The 20,406-nt window shown below is 42.1% G+C and overlaps 1 protein-coding gene across 19 annotated transcripts in view; it reads left to right on the forward strand.

The window, feature by feature from the left end:
• The window catches only part of rbfox1 (RNA binding fox-1 homolog 1), a 1,740,493-nt gene that overhangs the window by 1,671,274 nt on the left and 48,813 nt on the right, over window positions 1-20,406 (forward strand). For all 19 annotated transcript variants that reach the window (XM_043711606.2, XM_087997810.1, XM_087997809.1 and 16 more), the window contains one exon: window positions 11,765-11,897. In XM_043711606.2, the coding sequence (XP_043567541.1) occupies window positions 11,765-11,897 (133 nt within the window). The remainder of the gene's footprint in view (window positions 1-11,764; window positions 11,898-20,406) is intronic.

The following is a 20,406-nucleotide window of genomic DNA, read 5'->3' on the forward strand; positions in this document are numbered from 1 at the left end:
TCTGTTTCCTGCAGGTTGTATCTTTGTATCTAAATCCTAACAGGATTACTGTCAAGCTTTCATGTTTCTGGGGAGAAAAAAAGGTTCTACTGTAAGGTGTTTTTAAACTGAGAGGCAGAATAGCTTGGTGACAGTCAACGGGCCAGATTCATTACCTTACAATGTAGCCAACCCCAAGTGCAAGGAGTAGTCTTCTGTTTCTGATAATAGGTATTTTAAAATTCATAGATTCTATTAAAACTTTATACTTTACCCTGTTTAATGAGTGTTATCAGTGTGTTAATTGAAATGCTCCTAGAACTTTTGTAATTTGAATTATATTATTCCTATCAATGCAATTTAGCTGCTGATCATTAATTCATTCAATTCAATTTAATTATGTTTACAAGAAATTTTTTACTGCACATTTTCGTGCTAATATCCTTGTCATTTTCTGGAGAGAAGTAGGCAAAGTTGCTTTCATAATTTTTATTGTTTGTACTGATTTTGAGCAGAACAACAATTGTACTGATAATTGCCTGCAATTGTTGTTCACATAAAACTAATTACAATGCATATCATTGACCTTTGCCTCAGGACTTGAAGTTATTATACTGTATGGAAGGCAAGCTTGAAAGATATAAAATAACTGAAGTTACATTATATGAAATCGTGGCTGGGAAGTCCAAGCAAGGTCACTTTATGACATTTAAAAGAAAATACAAGTGCCCTTAATTTCAAGCAATGTTTGATTTGGAAACTTGTGGTAGAAAGCAGCGCAATTGTGATTCCTGTTGGTTAACTTTCCATTTCAGCCATCCTTTGTCCTGTAGTATCAGACGTTATTGAATACATTGTTAATATTTGCTTTATTCATTGCTAACCATAACCTGAAACTCAAACATCACCCCAAATGCAGCAGTACATTATTCTCCCATTTTGTTACACCATCAAGGTGTGGGCTATGTGAACAAGAATCCCACTTTGATCAATTATAAACAGAGTGTGGAGCTTATGTAAGTTGTCCAGGGCATGCTCTGCTGTAGGAGGGCAGTTTGCACTTGACCCTTCTTGCAGCTTTTTCAATGAGGACCAGATTGTTTCTGCACTTTTAGATAACTCCTGTCAGTTTGCTGAATCAACCAAGCAATTACCTTAGTGAAGGAAGCTTCCTGCAACAGGGAGGTTGAAGGAAAATATGGGACTAATTTCAAGTGAGTATAAGTGAAAGGGTTATGAAAGACCATAAATTATTCGACAAGTTAATGGTTCCTTCAACATTCCTTCACTTCCAGGAGTGAATTGGTAAACCAGATGGATTTTTACAGCAGTTGACAATGGTTACAGGGTCCCTAAAACTTTCTATTGCCAGTTTTTTTTTAAAATTGAATTCAAATTCCACCATTTCCCTTGTCAATAAGGCCTCTTCGACAGTCCCTGCCAAACCTCCTGCCTCTTTCACCTTGGAGGATTGAGGGAGCAGCAGAATCAGTTCCACGTTCCCCATGCACAATCTTAATTTGGATACAGTCACTCCTCCTTCACCATTCCTGATGCAAAATCCTGGATGTGCTGACCTAATAGCACTGTGGAAGTACCATACAGAACACAACATAGAGTTATAGAGTCATAGAGATGTACAGCATGGAAACAGACCCTTTGGTCCAACCCGTCCATGCCGACCAGATTCCTAACCCAATCTAGTCTCACCTGCCAGCACTTGGCCCATATCCTTCTAAACCCTTCCTATTCATATACCTATCCAAATGCCTTTTAAATGTTGCAATTGTACTAGCCTTCACCACTTCCTCTGGCAGCTCATTCCATACACGTACCACCCTCTGCGTGAAAAAGTTCCCCCTTAGGTCTCTTTTATATCTTTCCTCTCTCACCCTAAACCTATGCCCTCTAGTTCTGGACTCCCCCACCCCAGGGAAAATACTTTGTCTATTTATCCTATCCATGCCCCTCATAATTTTGTAAACTTCTATAAGCCTCCGATGCTCCAAGGAAAACAGCCCCAGCCTGTTCAGCATTTCCCTATAGCTCAAATCCTCCAACCCTGGCATCATCCTTTTCTGAACCCTTTCAAGTTTCACAACATCTTTCCGATAGGAAGGAGACCAGAATTGCACGCAATATTCCAACAGTGGCCTAACCAATGTCCTGTACAGCCGCAACATGACCTCCCAACTCCTGTACTCAACACTCTGACTCTCACTTCCTTGAGGGCAATGAAGAATTGAATAATAAATGCTGGGTTTGCATATGCCACCAATGAATAAAATTTGGTTTAAGAACAGAAGTTAATAATGACATTTTATAATCGTTTTGATGATTTTGTATTGCTGTGATATTAAAATCAACAGGGCAGTTCCTTTAATTACTGAAGCCTAATATGCTGCCACCCAATCTTATTCTATATTTAATCTCATTCAGTTATCTTGCTTATCCTGGTTGACCTCCATTGGCTTCCTGGGTCTCATTCAACAAAGTCCTCAATTGTTTTTCTTATTTTCCTTTTGAGATAAATGATTCCTTGCTGGTCAGCCATGAGCATGTTATTCAAATGCAAGGTTTGTACTCGTACACAAAATGTTAGGAATTATTATGATTAGCCAGTGAACTGGTACCATCTGGTTTCCCACAGATCCTAGGTGATCAGACTTGGCTTCTCCAGGCTGAACATGTGACAACCCAGGGGCCTTTCCCCTGAATGCGCTTCACTATAACAGAAAAAGCTGGTTTATCTCTTCCACTAAAGTTCAGAATCTTCTCCCTTGATATCATCATGTTACCTGATGCTCAGAAAAGTGAAAGAAAATGAGTTCCCTCTCCACAAAATATAATGGGTGTTACCATGAATCAAGGGGATGGGAGCTGCTGGTTCCTTCTCCATTAGATTTCCTGCCCTCATTGGTATAGTCAAATTGTGATGTCATTACCAATTCTAACTTGATGAGGTTGCACAATGTGAACAACTTACAGTACACAATTTAGCTCAAAGCTGACCATGATTTGATGAGGAAATGTATCTAAAACAGATTCTAAGTCTTGCAACAGTGTTAAATATTACACCTTACCATCTTTGATATGATAGCTTTCTGCTGCCACCCACTGCTGATTTTTATTTTATTTGTAAACCTATAATGATTGGGAGCAAAACATGTTCCCAACATGTTCTGCTTTGTTCCCACCTCTGTGTGCATCCCCTGTGCATATACCCTTTCCCAAAATAAACCGCCCATTTCCTAAGGACAGGTTGACTGGATCAATATACTCAGTAAATGGGCAGGCCTTTGTAAAGTTGTGTTAAAGAAATAAATATAGCCTCTACCATGTTTGATACCACTCTTACTGAATAGGTAAGCCACTAATTTCACTGAGGCATAAAGTGTTCTACAATCGACAAGAGAGAGAGAAAATATTTTTGCAGAAGATACAGTGCGTGCAGTGACTCACAGAGCAAGTTGTTGTGCCAGTTGAAGGGAGGATTCATAAGGCTTTGTTTAAAAAAAATTCTCATTCACCAGTAACTTAGTGACTGCTCCACCCTCCGAAATTTGCATCACCTTTTTAAGGCGATCCCTGAAGCAGATTTTGACGAAGCTGCTTCCTTTATGCACATAACCCTGCAGTCATAAAATTGGTCATCGTCAGGGAGATAGTTGCATGGCTGCTGGAAATTCATCCTAGCTCCTGGTAAATCAATGGTGGCAGCAAGTGAGGCTGCAGGAAGCTAAGACGATTCTTTGTTCCTCTTTATCACTCCACACCATTACTGGTGTCAGAGCCTTCAGTCATTGTATCCTGACATTCTCCCTGTAAACTGTTCTCCTCTGATTCAACTCTCCCAATTTCCAAACCCACCTGCATGTCACTGTTTTTTGACTGTTAACTGTTCCTCCAACTTCTCTGTTTCTTACCCATGCTACGTTTTTAAGGTATGTAGGGTCTCTCTTCTGGTAAAGGTTTTGAAACACATATTACAAAATTGTTTTAAATGCATAATGCACTGTCACCACAAACGTATCCTCAAAATGTTATTGTCTAATCGAAATGATGTCAATTTGTGTGAATTATAATGATGTGTCATGTGTTTAATGAAATGTTTAAAAGATAATGAAAAATGCGCTTACATGCAAAAGAATACATGTACCATACCAACTCACCAAGCATACAGTATGGGCAAAACTCTACATCTATGCTAATATGAACAATGTTGTTGTATTTCTTTTGAACCACTCGCCATTTTGAAATATCACAAACTTTATCTTTGCTAATTCTCTATAAAACCAAGTATTGGAAGCCTCACTCCTACTTCAAAGAATTTATAACCGCTAAGAGAGAACAATCAGTGTGTGATTTGACAGGCGCTGCATTATGATAATGCAAAGTTACGAGATTAGTCATCCAGCACTCCACTGTAATGATAACCTTCAGGGCAACGTCAACAAAGTGTGGTCACAAATACTGGTTGTTCTTAACACGGTGCACAGCTTTTTAAAAAAATCAACAAGTAGGAGTTTTAAATGATGACGGTGGAGTAGGGCTTCTGAGGTCGAGACTTGCCTGCTCTATTTGCTTTTGTTTCTCGTTTCTTTTCTATTCCTCTCTCTCTTTTCTTGTTTATTTTTTCTTTTTTTTTCTCTTTTACTTCACTTATCTTTTGCTAAGAGCTCATTCGCAGTGAGTGGGCCCAGCAGCACAGACTCATGGCAGTGGAGTCAGAGGTGAGTTTGGGTTCTCAGTGGCATCTGTGTCCAGTGCAGATTCGTGGAGGCAGTGGCAAAGGTGAGTTTGTGCCCAGTACAAGACCTGGCAGCATCAGCAGCGCCTGCATCAGTGAGATGGGCCCAAAGCGGACCCTTAGCGCCAGCTGAGTCAAGTTTGAGCCTTTACGATATTCGGCGGCATCGATGGTGTCTGCTTTGGGGAAGTCCACAGTGACGAAGGCATCAGTGGAGTTGAGATGGTGCCAGAGTGGCAACTTTCATTCCAATGGGACTCATGCCTGGTCACAAGGCCCATGGCGGAGCACTTAACAAGAAGGACTGTAACACTGAACAGTTTTTTTTTAGTTAAAAATCACACAGCACCAGGTTATAGTCCAATAGGTTTATTTGGAAATACTGAAGTACGAGAGTTCAGAGCGCTGCTCCTTCATCAGATAACCCGTCCTTCCAAATAAACCTGTTGGACTATAACCCAGTGTTGTGTGATTTTTAACTTTGTCCACCCCAGTTCAACGCCGGCACCTCCACATCGTGAGTTTGGTTTGTTTTTCTGTGTTTTAAGATGGCGCCAGAGAGTGGTGACCGCTGTACAGCACTTTTCATAGTATTTTGTAACAAAATTCACGTAACAATAAAGAAAGAAATCAGATCAAATCAAACGCTTTCTGCTTGACAATGCATTTTGACAAATGTCATGAGAATTTCACTGAGTTTGACAATTCCAATTCTTTTACACAATCTTATGTTTATTTTTACAAATCTTTACCTGTCCCAGAAGGGCAGCTGATCTCCCTAGAAGATGTCCCAGCAGGACTGTATCCAAAAAGATACCTTAATTCTCAAAGTGGGTACTCCTGTCATATTTTGGATGTTCCCATTTATGAGAATCAGCCTGAAGGAGCTGAACTTTAATGTGTGCCGTTGTTTCTGGGATCTATGAGTATACAAACTGGAACTTACTCCCATTCACCTCCATGAAAATGATAGGTTCTGTATTGGAGGATGGGGCATCATCATTTGGACGTCTGGAACCATTTTCATAATTATGGAAAGTTTCAGATTTGTTGTGGAGTTATACTGAGACAAAGACAGTCATACTGCATCTATCATTTGATCAAATAACTTTACGTGACACTTCAAACCTTTACAACTCTCTGAGCTAATTTTCCTTCTGTTAAAAAACATGGTTTTATGGCCAAGGGCTGAACACAGATGCATATCCACTGTTTGTCACAGCAGTGTTTTCTGGTGTCAATTTTCCCCAAACTCTACTTGGTAATATTTTGTAATAACCTTTCAATAATATATATTGATGAAGAAATGAGCTCATTTAACGTTTAAAACATTTCATGTTCATTGATTTTAAATATTTGCACAAACATACCTTTTCAATTTGTCATTTATAAAACACTAATTTACCTTCAGTCTACTCCTGTGAAATGCAGGTATCCATCACAACATGGAGGGGAATAATAATGAGGTTCACTGTGTTTGTGTGTCACAGAATCATAGCGATGTACAGCATGGGAAAAAGACCCTTCGGTCCAACTTGTTCATGCCAACCAGATATCCAAAATTAATCAAGATAAATTTACCAGCATTTAACCCATATCCCTCTAAACCCTTTCTATTTGTAAAATCATCCATATGCCTTTTAAATGTTGTAATTGTACTCTACTTCTGTCATATTTTGGATGTTCCCATTTATGAGAATCAGCCTGAAGGAGCTGAACTTTAATGTGTGCCGTTGTTTCTGGGTTCTATGAGTATACAAACTGGAACTTACTCCCATTCACCTCCGTAAAAATGATAGGTTCTGTGTTGGAGGATGGGGCATCATCATTTGGACTTCTGGAACCATTTTCATAATTATGGAAAATTTAGGACTTGTTGTGGAGTTATACTGAGACAAAGACGGTCATACTGCGTCTATTATTTGATCAAACAACTTTATTTTAACATTGCATGAAGGAACTGAAGAAGCCCCCCACCACTTCCCCTGGCAGCTCATTCCATAAATGTACCACCCTCAGTGTGAAAATGTTGCCCCTTAGGTACCTTTTAAATCTTTCTCCTCTCACTTTAAACGTATGCCATCTAGTTTTGGACTCTCCCACCTCAGGGAAAAGACCTTGTCTGTTTACCCAATCCAAGCCCCTCATGATTTTATAAACCTCTATAAGGTCACCCCTCAGCCTCCGACGCTCCAGGGAAAATAGCCCCAGCCCAATCAGCCTTTCTCTACAGCTCAAATCTCCAACCCTGGCAACATCCTTAAATCGTTTCTGAACCCTTTCAAGTTTCACAATATCCCTCCTACAACAGGGAGACTGGAATTGCATGCAATATTCCAACAGTGGCCTAACCAATGTGCTGTATAGCTACAACATGACTTCCCAACTCCTGTAGGAGAAAGTGAGGACTGTAGATACTGGAGATCAGAGGCGAAAGATATGGCGCCGGAAAAACACAGCAGGTCAGGCAGCATCCAAGGAGCAGGAGAATCAATGTAGCGGGCATTAGCCCTTCATTAGGAATGTGATGAAGGGCTTATGCCCGAAACATTGATTCTCCTGCTCCTTGAATGCTGCCTGAACTACTGTGCTTTTCCAGCGCCACACTTTATGACTCCCAACCCCGATACTCAATGCACTGACCAAGAAAGGCAAACATACTAAACAGTCAGATATTAGTAAAAAGCATCATAACCATGCGTGAATTGTTTCAGAGTCTAGAGCAGGGCAGGGAAAATGGCTATAGACTTTCGTTGGGTTGGTTAACTCAGTTGAATGGATAGCTGATTTGCCATCAGTGAGGTTTCAATACTCTCACTGCCTGAGGTTTATCATGAAGGATTCACCTTCTCAACCTTTCCCCTTGCCTGAGGAATGATGAATCTCAGGTTAAATTGCCACCAGTTGTTTCTCTCCATTGAGAGGGGCAGCCGATTGTGACTTTACCTTTATCCCAAAACATAACAAAGAACCATGGATGTTGGAGATCTGAAAACATAAACAGGAAGTACGAGAGATACTCAGCAGGTCTGGCACCATCTGTGAAGTGAGAAAACAGAATTAAAGTATTAAGTCCAATGACCTTTTGTCAGGTCTGAAAGCTGATTACATCACTCAGTATCCAACATTGCATTTCATAGTTCCAGAGTGTGAACACCTTTCTCCATGTTTGTTACTCACCCACACACCCCCAGGTCCTGTTTTTTATGCGTTGCTTCCAGTACAGCCAACACATTTTTAACTATTCACACTTTTTATTCGCAACCATTCAACATTTATCTCATCCCCAGTTTATCATCAATAATCCCTCTGTCTGCTTCTCCTTTTCTCCATCTCTATCTGGAGCTTCATGTATTGAAGTCAATCATCATCCCCTCCCCTCCCCGTCACCACCACCACTACCACCTTGCAAATGCCATCTCCCACCATCAGAATAACTCCTACAATTTCCTGGCTGCTTTCAGTCCCAACGAAGTGTCACTAGACTCAAAAATATTAATTCTGTTTTTCTCTCTACCAATTGTGCCAGAACTGCTGGGCTTCTCCAACATGTTCTGTTTCTGTTAAAGATTATGCCATTTGTTCTGAAAGCAGTCACAAAGTTTTATTGTATATTGAATAATTCATAAATTATTAATTTCTGGTGAAGGGGTTAAAAATAAATTCTGTCATAAGCATCAAAATGTGAAACAATGGCTTAACAAAACTGTTAAACAGAATTATGTAAAATATGCAAATTTGTCTCGTAACTTGTCGAGGGCTTGTGCTCTGTTTAATGACATTCAAGAAAGGAAGGATGAACTATTCCACTAGTTTTCCATCTGGGCAGTAAAGGCAAAAATCTATCCCTATGTGTTAGCTAAGTTGAAAAAATGCATAGGAAAAATAAACTAGTCGACAGTTTATCTGCTGCCAAAGATTTAGGTTCACCCATCTTCATTGTAGTCTACCAATAAGACCAAAAATAAATCACCTAGCAACAGCTACAGGACCATGATAAGACTTCTAAATCTGTACTGTCATATTGTAATTTGATCTGTATAATGGTTGCATTGTTGGATAATGCTTTGGTTTGAAATACTGCACTGACGTGCCTAAAGCTGTGACATATCTGAAATTGATCCACGTAGGCTTGAAAAATACTCATTGAATTTGATAACATCCAGTTATACAAACCAGTTTTCAATTATGCAGAATAGTATTGTTAATTTAGAATCCATATGTGGGAGAGAGGACCATTCTCTGAATTGTACTTTTTCTTTGTCTTTCAAGTGGTTTATGATATTTTACTGTTATCACTCAGCTTTTTTAAATGACACTTACGTTGTCAACAATTCTTCATGAGCTAGCACCATCCCACATGCTTTGCAGGCAGTTCAGAGAAGGTCCACTTGACTGGCTCCTGGGGTGCAGGTGTTTTCCATATGAGCATGGCAGACCTGTGCTATTTCGACATCATCTTTATTGAGTGACTACATATACTTTAATACAAATAGCAAATGCTGCTTACTCTATTATTAGCATAAAATGACCAATCATAATGGAGAAGAATATTTTTGAAAATTTGATCCAAATTTTGCTGTGAGAGGCTGCGTGAAAAGTGTTATTGTTGCTGAAACTAAGGATGGCAAATATCTTGAATAATTACTTTGCATCATTTAAAGTAAAAGGGAGGTGTCCACTCTCAAAATCACGTGGAAATTAATATTGAGTCAGGAATCGGAATTCCAACAGAATTAACAGAAGCAACATGAAAACAGTTTTTAAAACATGCTGGCTCTGAAGACTGACAAATCCCCAGGAACACAAGGTTTCCATCCTGGATCATGATAGATGTCATAACAATTTTCTTCCAAGTCCTCTTGATTTGAGGACCATTCCTTTAGATTGAAACATTTCTCATGTTACTCTGCTGTTGTGTAAGGTGGGAGGACCGCCAAGTCCAGCTAACATCTGTCGTCTGTCATTGCAACATTACTTGAGACTCCGACGAAGGACAAAGGTGATCAAACACTCTTTCAGCTGATCACAGACCAAGTTCTATTATACCGAAAAAAAAACCTCTTCATTTTTGGGAAGTTCCTCTGCTGAACAGAGACATTTCCATGGACATAATTTACATGAATGTCTAGAACACGTTTGACAAAGTCCCTTATAAGCCTGTCAGCTAAAGTTGAAGCTCTTGGAACTGGAGGCAAATTATGTAGCAAGATTAGGTTGGGGTTGTTGGTAAAAAATATTTTTTACCCTTATTAATGAGCTTTAACAACACTTATTAAATATACCAACTATATATAGGCGAGTGTAAGGAAGACATTCCTAGAATCCTGCACACTCAGGCCTAACTTTCACCTGACTTAACATCCTAATGATATAACTCATAGAAACTAGGAGCAAGAGTAGACCCCAGGCTTGTTCCTCAATTAATATGATCATGGCCTCTATCTCAATACCGCATTACTGGTGTCTCCCCCTACCCCTTGACGCCATTAAAATCTAAAATATTTATCTTTTTCGTTCTTGAATATATTCAGTGACTTGGCCCCTGCAGCTTTCTGAGATGGAGAATTCTAAACTTTCACTCCCCTTTGAGTGAAAAAACCATTCCCATCTCAGCTCAAAATGGTTGACCCCATATCCTGGGACCTGCCCCTGATCGAGAGGGCACTCATGGTAAGCATCCTTCTCCCTGTTCCTTACACACACATTTAATGCTTATTTATGTAAAGTATAGTTAACCCTTTGTGCCACAAGTTACTGACTTGGTTAGGAAATTGAGCAGCAGGGAATATAAAGTAAAGATAATAATAGCATATCACTTCTGGTGTCCCACAGAGACTGTGCTGGAGCTCAAAGATTATATTTATTAATGACTTAGATGAAGGGATTGAAATCAATTATTCAAATTTGCCGATGATACAAATTTGTGATCCAATATAAGCAAGTGTAGATAGAAATACAAAGAAACATTGATAGATTAAGCAAATAGGCAGAAGTTTTAACACACAAAAATGTGCAGGTTAGGTGAATTGGCCATGCTAAATTGCCTGTAGTGTTAGGTGAAGGGATAAATGTAGGGGAATGGGTCTGGGTGGGTTGCGCTTCGGTGGGTCGGTGTGGACTTGTTGGGCTGAAGGGCCTGTCTCCACGCTGTAAGTAATCTAATCTAATATAAGTAATCTAATCTAACAAATGCAAAGTCATACACATTTAAATAAAAGGAAAGAAAAGTTCTTTCAAAATTATAATAAACCAGACATAGTCTAGGTCTAAAAGGTGACCAGGTACATGAATTTACCTTCAGATATTAATGAAATAATTGGGTTTTAAACAACCAATGATAGTTTCACCAGTATCTAGGCTAACTTTAAATTTCAAGTTTCATAAATTTAATTGAAATTCCACCAGAGAATAAGCCTGGGCCTCTGAATGGCGATTGTAATGTTACTATTCACCAATACAGTCAGCACTGAGCAGAATTAAGTTTTAAGATTTTGTCTGGTTCCTGTCAAATACATCAGAACAATGACATTTAATGGGCAGATATTTCTGGATGTTAGAATCTAAGTACAACATTTTTCTGTGTAAAAGGCATTCTCATTTTATTTGTTATTCTGTTGTTATTTCTGAAAATAATTCTGCATTTACAGTAAGGCACTAAGTAAGCAGATTTCATGTGCACCATACTGATGTGTTGTGGAGCAATTGACTTATTTGACTATTTTAACAGCATTTTTAATTATACACGATATACTTTTTTAAAAAAATGTCCTAATTAAATATCTCTTGTTTGGAATGATTGGAAGTGCTATTAAATCATATAGACAGGATGGTCGCAGTCTCTGATTTGTATTGGCTTCTCTTTTTTTTTTGGACATCTTCAATGACTTTGGGCTCTCTTTTCAACACGTGGACTTTTTTTAACAAAGTGCAGGAAAACCTAGGCCATCTGAGGAAACTTAAATGACAGGATTACCTCACAATTAATTGGTGGCAAAATATGGACTATTCTAACTCGTGTTTTGTTTCCTTTAGTTCCTGGCTTCCCTTACCCAGCAGCCACTGCAGCTGCTGCCTACCGAGGGGCACACCTGAGGGGTCGAGGACGTACAGTTTATAACACGTTCCGTGCTGCTGCACCACCTCCACCCATACCAGCATACGGCGGGTAAGTGCAGTGCCAAAAGGTTCGCAATTCATTTAAGAAGCAAGAAGTATTTTCCAGTAGAGTGCATGCTGGCCCTGGCTCATCATGGAAACCAACACGGGCATGCAAACAGTCCAAATGCCTGCAGCTAAGCATCTTGCCTAAAGTCATGAAATGTAATTGTAATGATTGCTACATTGAGCATTTGAATGGGCAGGAATTAACTTCATGCTTTGGTATACTGACACCAGGATCAACTTGGCATGTAAAGACTGCAATTGATAGCAGGGAGACTTCCAGAAGGTGGCATCCTATTCTCTTTGTCCATTACGCAATTAGAAAGCTTGTCGGTTTGGAGCTCAACAGGCCCACTGGGAGAGGTGGGTGCTCCTGAAGCAGATGGCTGAACTTCAAGGGCACAGCAATATGGCAATATGTGCCCTGGCCAGCACATCAGTGCAGAAATGGACTGTCATAAGGTTGAATGGACCATTGGACTCTTCCGCTGGACTGGAAGCTGACCATGATCGAAGCTTCTCATGTTTCAGGGCCTGTTAATGGAATACGTGTGTATGTCCTTCTGTTGGTACAAGGCAAAATCACCCTTAATAGGGATCATCACCTTAATTGACTGGCGAGAGTGAGTATTGCAGATGCTGGAGATTAGAGTCAAGGTTAGAGTTGTGCTGGAAAAGCACAGCAGGTCAGGCAGCATCTGAGGAGCAGGAAAATCGAAGTTTTGGGCAAAAGCCCTTTGAAGGCCTTTTGCCCAAAATGTTGATTTTCCTGCTTCTCGGATGCTTCCTGACCTGCTGTGCTTTTCCAGTGCCACACTAATCTTGACCTTAGTTGACTGTCCAAACCCATGTAGCAGACAGCTCATCTTCTATACAGCCTACTGGGAAACTTTGCAATCCTGGGATTACACAGGCAAACTATTCAGCATGACCTTTCCCTATTTTGCCAGTTAATCCATATCCAACCCTGCCTCCATACTTTGCCAAAGTCCAACTTGAAGTACTTTAAATGTCACAAATCATTATATAATATCTGCCAGACATTGAATACTATAGAACATTTTATTGTGATCAAATATGTATTTCTTTTGAAGATTACAAACATCTGATTCTTAAGGAGGTTGGACAGAGTTCAGAAAACAATTTCCGTAAATTAGCAAATTAAAATTGCACTTTTTTTCCTTTGTTTTCTGATCGTCATCAGCTCATAGATGAACTCAACCATCACAATTAATTCAACCGTCACAATTAATAGTGGACTTTTCTTTTGCCGTGCATGAGTCTTAACAACCTTCAGGCAGTTATCTTAAAAGTTATAAACTTATTCATTGAAGGAAGATATCTTCCCATCAAGTCTGGAACACAAGTTGCTCTCCAATAAATGGAGTTGAAGTGCTGACCTGCTCACAGTTGTTCAAGGACATGATTTTGACATTTGCAGTAAAATGAATTTAACAGCAAGCTGAGGGGATAACTTTAGCCTAACATGCCTAGCTTCAGTGGGAAATAATATTGGGCAGGGTATTGAATAGTGCTGTCATGATTCTATCACTTTCTCATCAGATGGGTTAAGAATACGCACTAAATTCTGGATGGAAAATTCCTGTTGATGCCAGAGACTTGAACTTTGAATTGCCATCATCCTGCACCGGGGGAGCATTTGGACTTGGTTGGAAATTGGTAACTGACTGCTTTCAGATGCAAAGTGGGAAATAGTAGAAAAAGGATGCCTGAATCAAGAATCCTGAGGCTGAGTCTCAGCTGGGCTGTCAGCCATATGTCCATAATGTAGGTGTGGCCCAAGAGTTTGTTCAGCTCTAAGAATTATTGATTCTCTTAACCTATAATTTTAATGATGTGGAAGTGCTGTTATTGGACTGGGATGGACAAAGTCAGAAGTCACATGACACCAGACTATAGTCCAACAGGTTTATTTGAAATCACAAGCTTTTGGAGAACTGCTCCTTCATCAAGTGAATTTTAAGACTGACATTAATTACAACCATAGACTGACATTAATTACATCCAAGTTTACCATCTCTCATTTGGATGGTCATGCTCCACTTTGGATTACCAGCTGACAGTACTGGTTGATCGGGCACTTGTTTCTTGTTCCCTCTGTTGATTCTCTTTTGAATTTGGTTTTCCTTTCTTGTGCATCAAACCATCAAGTACCATTGAATATTATTCCTTATTAGCCACTGCTCTCTGTGCATGGTCAGAGATGTCCTGGATATTAATTGGCTCCCTAACACAGGATAAGCCGTCGCCGCAGCAACTTCCGCCCCCAGTGACATCACTCACCTGCACAACGACCACGCCGCATGCGTCTCCGCTCCCACGCCGATCTCCGTCACCACGCCTAACCCCGCCCCCCCACGCCGATCTCCGTCACCACGCCGAACCCCACCCCCGCTCCGATCTCCGTCCCTGCCCCCACGCCTAACCCCACCCCCCCACTCCCAGCTCCAGCCCCACACCAGGTCCTAGCTCCCAGCCCTGCCTTATTTTCACAATCCCTCCAGAACTACCCCTCTCTGAGGATAAAAGATCAGTCCTCGGCAGAGGCCTCACCTTCATTCCCCTGCGCTCTCGGATTAACGAGTTCAACACACGGCGAGACATCGAAGAATTCTTCTGCCGCCTTCGCCTCTGCGCCTACTTCTTCAACCAGAATTCTTGCCCACCCTCTGACGACCCCTTCTCCCGCCTCCAACACACCCCATCCACCTGGACACCCCGTGCCTCTTACCTGTCCACGATCTTTTCATAGCCAACTGCCGCCGCGACATTGACCGCCTCAACCTGTCCACCCCTCTCACCCACTCCAACCTCTCACCCTCGCAACATGCAGCCCTCCACTCCCTTCGCTCCAACCCCAACCTCACCATCAAACGGGCAGACAAGGGAGGCGCGGTGGTAGTTTGGCCACCGATCTTTATATTGCTGAGGCTAAACGCCAGCTTGCGGACACCTCCAACTACTGCCCCCTTGACCGTGACCCCACCTCCCACCAAACCATCATCTCCCAGACCATCCATAACCTCACCTTCTCAAGGGATCTCCCATCCACCGCTTCCAACCTTATAGTCCCACAACCCCACACCGCCCGTTTCTACCTCCTGCCCAAAATCCACAAACCTGACTGCCCTGGCCGACCCATTGTCTCAGCCTGCTCCTGCCCCACCGAACTCATCTCTGCATACCTTGACACGGTCCTGTTCCCCTTAGTCCAAGAACTCCCCACCTATGTTCGGGACACCACCCACTCCCTCCACCTCCTCCATGATTTTCGCTTCCCCGGTCCCCAACGCCTTATCTTCACCATGGACATCCAGTCCCTGTACACCTCCATCCCCCATCACGAAGGACTTAAGCCCTCTGCTTCTTCCTTTCCCACCGTACCAACCAGTACCCTTCCACTGACACCCTCCTTCAACTGACTGAACTGGTCCTCACTCTGAACAACCTCTCTTTCCAATCCTCCCACTTCCTCCAAACCAAAGGAGTAGCCATGGGCCCCAGCTATGCCTGCCTCTTTGTAGGATATGTGGAACAGTCCATCTTCCGCAGCTACACTGGCACCACCCCCCACCTTTTCCTCCGCTACATCGATGACTGTATTGGCGCTGCCTCGTGCTCCCACGAGGAGGTTGAACAGTTCATCCACTTTACTAACATCTTCCACCCCGACCTCAAATTTACCTGGACTGTCTCAGACTCCTCCCTTCCCTTCCGAGACCTCTCCATTTCTATCTCAGGCGACCGAATCAACACGGACATTTACTATAAACCGACTGCCTCCCACAGCTACCTCGACTACACCTCCTCCCACCCTGCCCCCTGTAAAAACGCCATCCCATATTCCCAATTCCTTTGTCTCCGCCGCATCTGCTCCCAGGAGGACCAGTTCCAATACCGAACAACCCAGATGGCATCCTTCTTCAAAGACTGCAATTTCCCCCCAGACGTGATCGACGATGCTCTCCACCGCATCTCCTCCACTTCCTGCTCCTCTGCCCTTGAGCCCCGCCCCTCTAATCGCCACCAGGAGAGAACCCCACTGGTCCTCACCTACCACCCCACCAACCTCCATATATATCGTATCATCCGTCGTCATTTCCGCCACCTCCAAACAGACCCCACCACCAGGGATATATTTCCCTCCCCTCCCCTATCAGTGTTCCGAAAAGACCACTCTCTCCGTGACTCCCTCGTCAGGTCCACACCCCCCACCAACCAATCTCCACTCCCGGCACCTTCCCCTGCAACTGCAGGAAATGCAAAATTTGCGCGCACACCTCCCCCCTTACTTCCCTCCAAGGCCCCAAGGGATCCTTCCATATCCGCCACAGATTCACCTGCACCTCCACACACATCATTTACTGCATCCGCTGCACCCGATATGGCCTCCTCTATATTGGGGAGACAGGCCGCCTACTTGCGGAACGTTTCAGAGAACACCTCTGGGACACCCGGACCAACCAACCCAACCACCCTGTGGCTCAACACTTTAACTCCTCCTCCCACTCCACCAAGGACATGCAGGTCCTTGGACTCCTCCATCACCAGAACATAGCAACACAACAGCTGGAGGAAGAGCGCCTCATCTTCTGCCTAGGAACCCTCCAACCACAAGGGATGAACTCCGATTTCTCCAGTTTCCTCATTTCCCCTCCCCCCACCTTATCTCAGTCCCAACCCTCAAACTCAGCACCACCTTCCTAACCTGCAGTCTTCTTCCTGACCTCTCCGCCCCCACCCTCACTTTGGCCTATCACCCTCACCTTATCACCCTCACCTTAACACCCTCACCTTATCACCCTCACCTTAACACCCTCACCTTATCACCCTCACCTTAACACCCTCACCTTAACACCCTCACCTTATCACCCTCACCTTAACCTCCTTCCACCTATCGCATTTCCAACGCCCCTCCCCCAAGTCCCTTCTCCCTACCTTTTATCTTAGCCTGCTTTGCACACTTTCCTCATTCCTGAAGAAAGGCTCATGCCCGAAACGTCGATTCTCCTGCTCCTTGGATGCTGCCTGACCTGCGCTTTTCCAGCAACACTTTTTAGCTCTGATCTCCAGCATCTGCAATCCTCACTTTCTCCTAAGCATGTGGATTGGCTAGAAAATGTACACCTAATTCCAAATTGCTTTATTTACAAGTGATGATTGTCTACATGACATTACTTCCTGATAGGTCAGGCAGCATCCAGGGAACAGGAGAATCGACGTTTCGGGCATAAGCCCTTCTTCAGGAATGAGGAAAGTGTGTCCAGCAGGCTAAGATAAAAGGTAGGGAGGAGGGACTTGGGGGAGGGGCGTCGGAAATGCGATAGGTGGAAAGAGGTCAAGGTGAGGGTGATAGGTCAGACTGGGGTGCCTCACTGATAGCATGATCAAACAATGAATATTAATCAAATCAGTAATCAGGGTCTGCAGTAGTTATAACTCACAAGTTATCCATATTAGATAGCCAACCCGACACCACATAGAATTATGTAGCATTTTGAGGCACGGACATAAGCAATCCCCCTAATATGGTTAAGTAAAGTTTCAATTTCTTGGGAAACCAAAGGGTTCAGAAAATAGGCAGGAAGGTGGAGTTGAGGCAGCGGGTCACCCACTCTTGTTTTTAGTGTGAACTTGAGGTCTGCTCTTGCTCCTGCTTCTTATGCTGTGACTACGCCAATGTTTATGCTCCAAGTGAGCCTCATTGCACCTCACCTCATCTCATCCCATCAACATATCCTTATCTTCCCTTTTCCTTTCTGTCCTTGTCCTCTCAAATTTTACCCTTAAATGCATCTATTCTAATGGATAGCTTTGTGTCTATCAGTGTGATTAGTGATGTCCCAGAGCCCACACAATTATTTCCTTACGAACCACATTAGCTGAACCCAGAAACACAAATAGAAATTGCTGGAAAAGCTCAGCAGGTCTGGCAGCATCTGTGGAAAGAAATCAGAGTTCATGCTTCAGGTTGAGTGGGTCACTTGACCTGAAACATTAACTCTGGTTTCTTCCCACAGATGCTGCCAGGCTTGCTGAGCTTTTCCAGCAATTTCTGTTTTTGTTTCTGATTTACAACATCCACAGTTCTTCCAGTTTTTAATTAGCCGAATCCATTTGTTTCCTTTCTTGATTCCTTTCAGAACATTGAGTCTGTCAGCTCAATTTAGTAGACCTGTTGCCTATTCCACTTAAATCTTTGATAATGGCTGACCCCATTTGTTCACATAAGCTTCATACCCAAATAGGTCAAGTGACCCGAACTTTATGTTGAAGCATTTTGTCAACTGACATAGCTGTACTCAGCTTCCTTTTGAACAAATTTCTACTATGCATTTGTTTGATGCTATTAGACTATTAAATCAAACTGCAAGCTCGGCTCACTCTTCCCTTAACATCGGTTCCTTAAACTCGTATCTTCAAGATCCTTGTCAGTTGTCTTCATCTTTGACATCTTCACTGCCTTCTGCTCCTGGAGATTTCTCCTAAGCAACTCAGAACGTATCCCTTTACTTGGAGACCACTACTAACAGCAACTCTGCTGTTGCAGGTTTCTTTTGGAATGAACTTGATTTTGACCCCTTCCTCTGTCTGAGTAATAAACCTCAAGTCAGACAACACCTTAACAGTTATCCCCATGACTGGTTTGATGGTCAATTAATTGAAACCATAATACCCCTTGGAAATGCTGTTTTGAACTCACTGTTCAATGTGATTTTCTGACCCTTTTGAAATAAAACGATCAACCTTAACAACTGAAAACTGACATTGATATTCCCTCAATTTTAGAACCCAAATTCCCTCCAATATATTACAACCCTTCATCACATCACTGTGGAAAACCTACATGGTTGCATTGGAGAATCACTTACTGTATAAGATAACACAAGCCTCTGCAGTCTCCTTGCACAAGCAACATGGCAAGTTAGAATTAAACAAATGACCTCTCATCTTTCCAAGCTTTAAGTATGATTGCTTCAAACATTTGGGACCCAAAAGACAACCAGAACTCACAACAGGGAGAATTAGTATGTGACAAATGTGGTTGATTCATTCACCAGGGGCAATCAATCTAACTTCTCCTGATCAGAAGATGTTATGTTGCCAGAAATGGCTGAAAACCGGAAGCTTACTTCCCATAAAACCAGTGCTTTTGGTCACAGTGATAACTGATTGTAGCAATCAGATTTCCAAGCAGATAAAAGATTCCCACAGGAAAGGAGCTCCCACAGCAGTCACTGTTGATCAAGCAGAAATGTACTTGTGGTAAGCTAAATTAGCACATGAGGGAGAGAGGAATAGAAGGAGATATGTTGATTGGGTGAGAGAAAGTGAATAGACTGGGAGGAAGAGTGTGAATTGTTGATCAATTGGCCAGATTCTGTGCCATAAATTACTGCAGAATTACTCCTTCAGTTCTCATTTTGTGACTCGCATCTTCCCTTTGCATGTTTAAATTCAGATATTTGTTTTGTTAATATACAAACACGTTGAAGCTGCTTAAGTATGGAAGAGAGAAGAACACATCCATTTACAGTACTTTATTTACATAGCTGAGTAAACCTGCCTACCTCCTTCATTTCTCCTTTTCCATGCTGTGTGAATATCTAAATACTTCTTACGTTTGAGTTCAACTCACACCACTGTACTCTCAGGTTTTGATTTTTCAAGCTTTGCAAGTATTTTCAGTCCCTATTTTATAATCAGATGAGCCCGTTTTTTTTCTCTCTTCAATTGTGTTTGCATGTAAATACTTCCAACTGAAAATTCCTTCCATTTTCCTGATCATAAGTACCAATCTTTTTAAAGCCTGTTCATTTTTTTTTCTTTGCACTTTTTCCTTTTCAATCTATTAACTCTTTTAACCACTGATCATAGCATCATTGGTAGGGACATTCTGTAGTCCGTTTATTTCCACAATCAATGGCTATTGTACAGCTCAACTGTCAGATAGTCAGTCAGAAGATACAGGGTTTGTTGGATGGATGTGTATTTTCCATCGTTATGTTCGTTCAAACAATTCTCAGTGAGCTGGTTAATGCCTTATCATTCCTGTTTTATTCCCCACCACATTTGTCCTAATTTGTTCTACTGTTTATTTAGCCAGAATAGTAGCATGGTCTGAGCTGCAGAGTTCAACACAGTTTGACCATCAGCCATCAGCTCAGGGATCGTCTTTCTCTCAAGCAGTCCCTAAAGACAAAGGATAGTTTAAATATTGGTAAACTTGCTTTTCCCTTAATTGTCCCTGAATGGTGTTACCATTCAGTGTCCCAGATGAAATCGCATCAAGTTTATGTCTTAATTTGTTGTGCTTAATTTGTTGTTGACACCCACATCTCGTGAAAGGAAAGGTGAGCTATTGGAGATGTGTCCCTGCTCCAGCCTGGAAAGAAACCACTCTGAATAAGTTCATGACTACAACTGCCTCCATTGTTAATGCAGTCTACACCCTCCATTGGGGGCTGTGTGTCTCTGGCTGCAATAGTTGC

Source organism: Chiloscyllium plagiosum, unplaced genomic scaffold (assembly GCF_037043375.1).
Source record: "Chiloscyllium plagiosum isolate Xiang-an unplaced genomic scaffold, Cpla_swu_hap1 HiC_scaffold_20, whole genome shotgun sequence".
NCBI lineage: Eukaryota > Metazoa > Chordata > Chondrichthyes > Orectolobiformes > Hemiscylliidae > Chiloscyllium > Chiloscyllium plagiosum.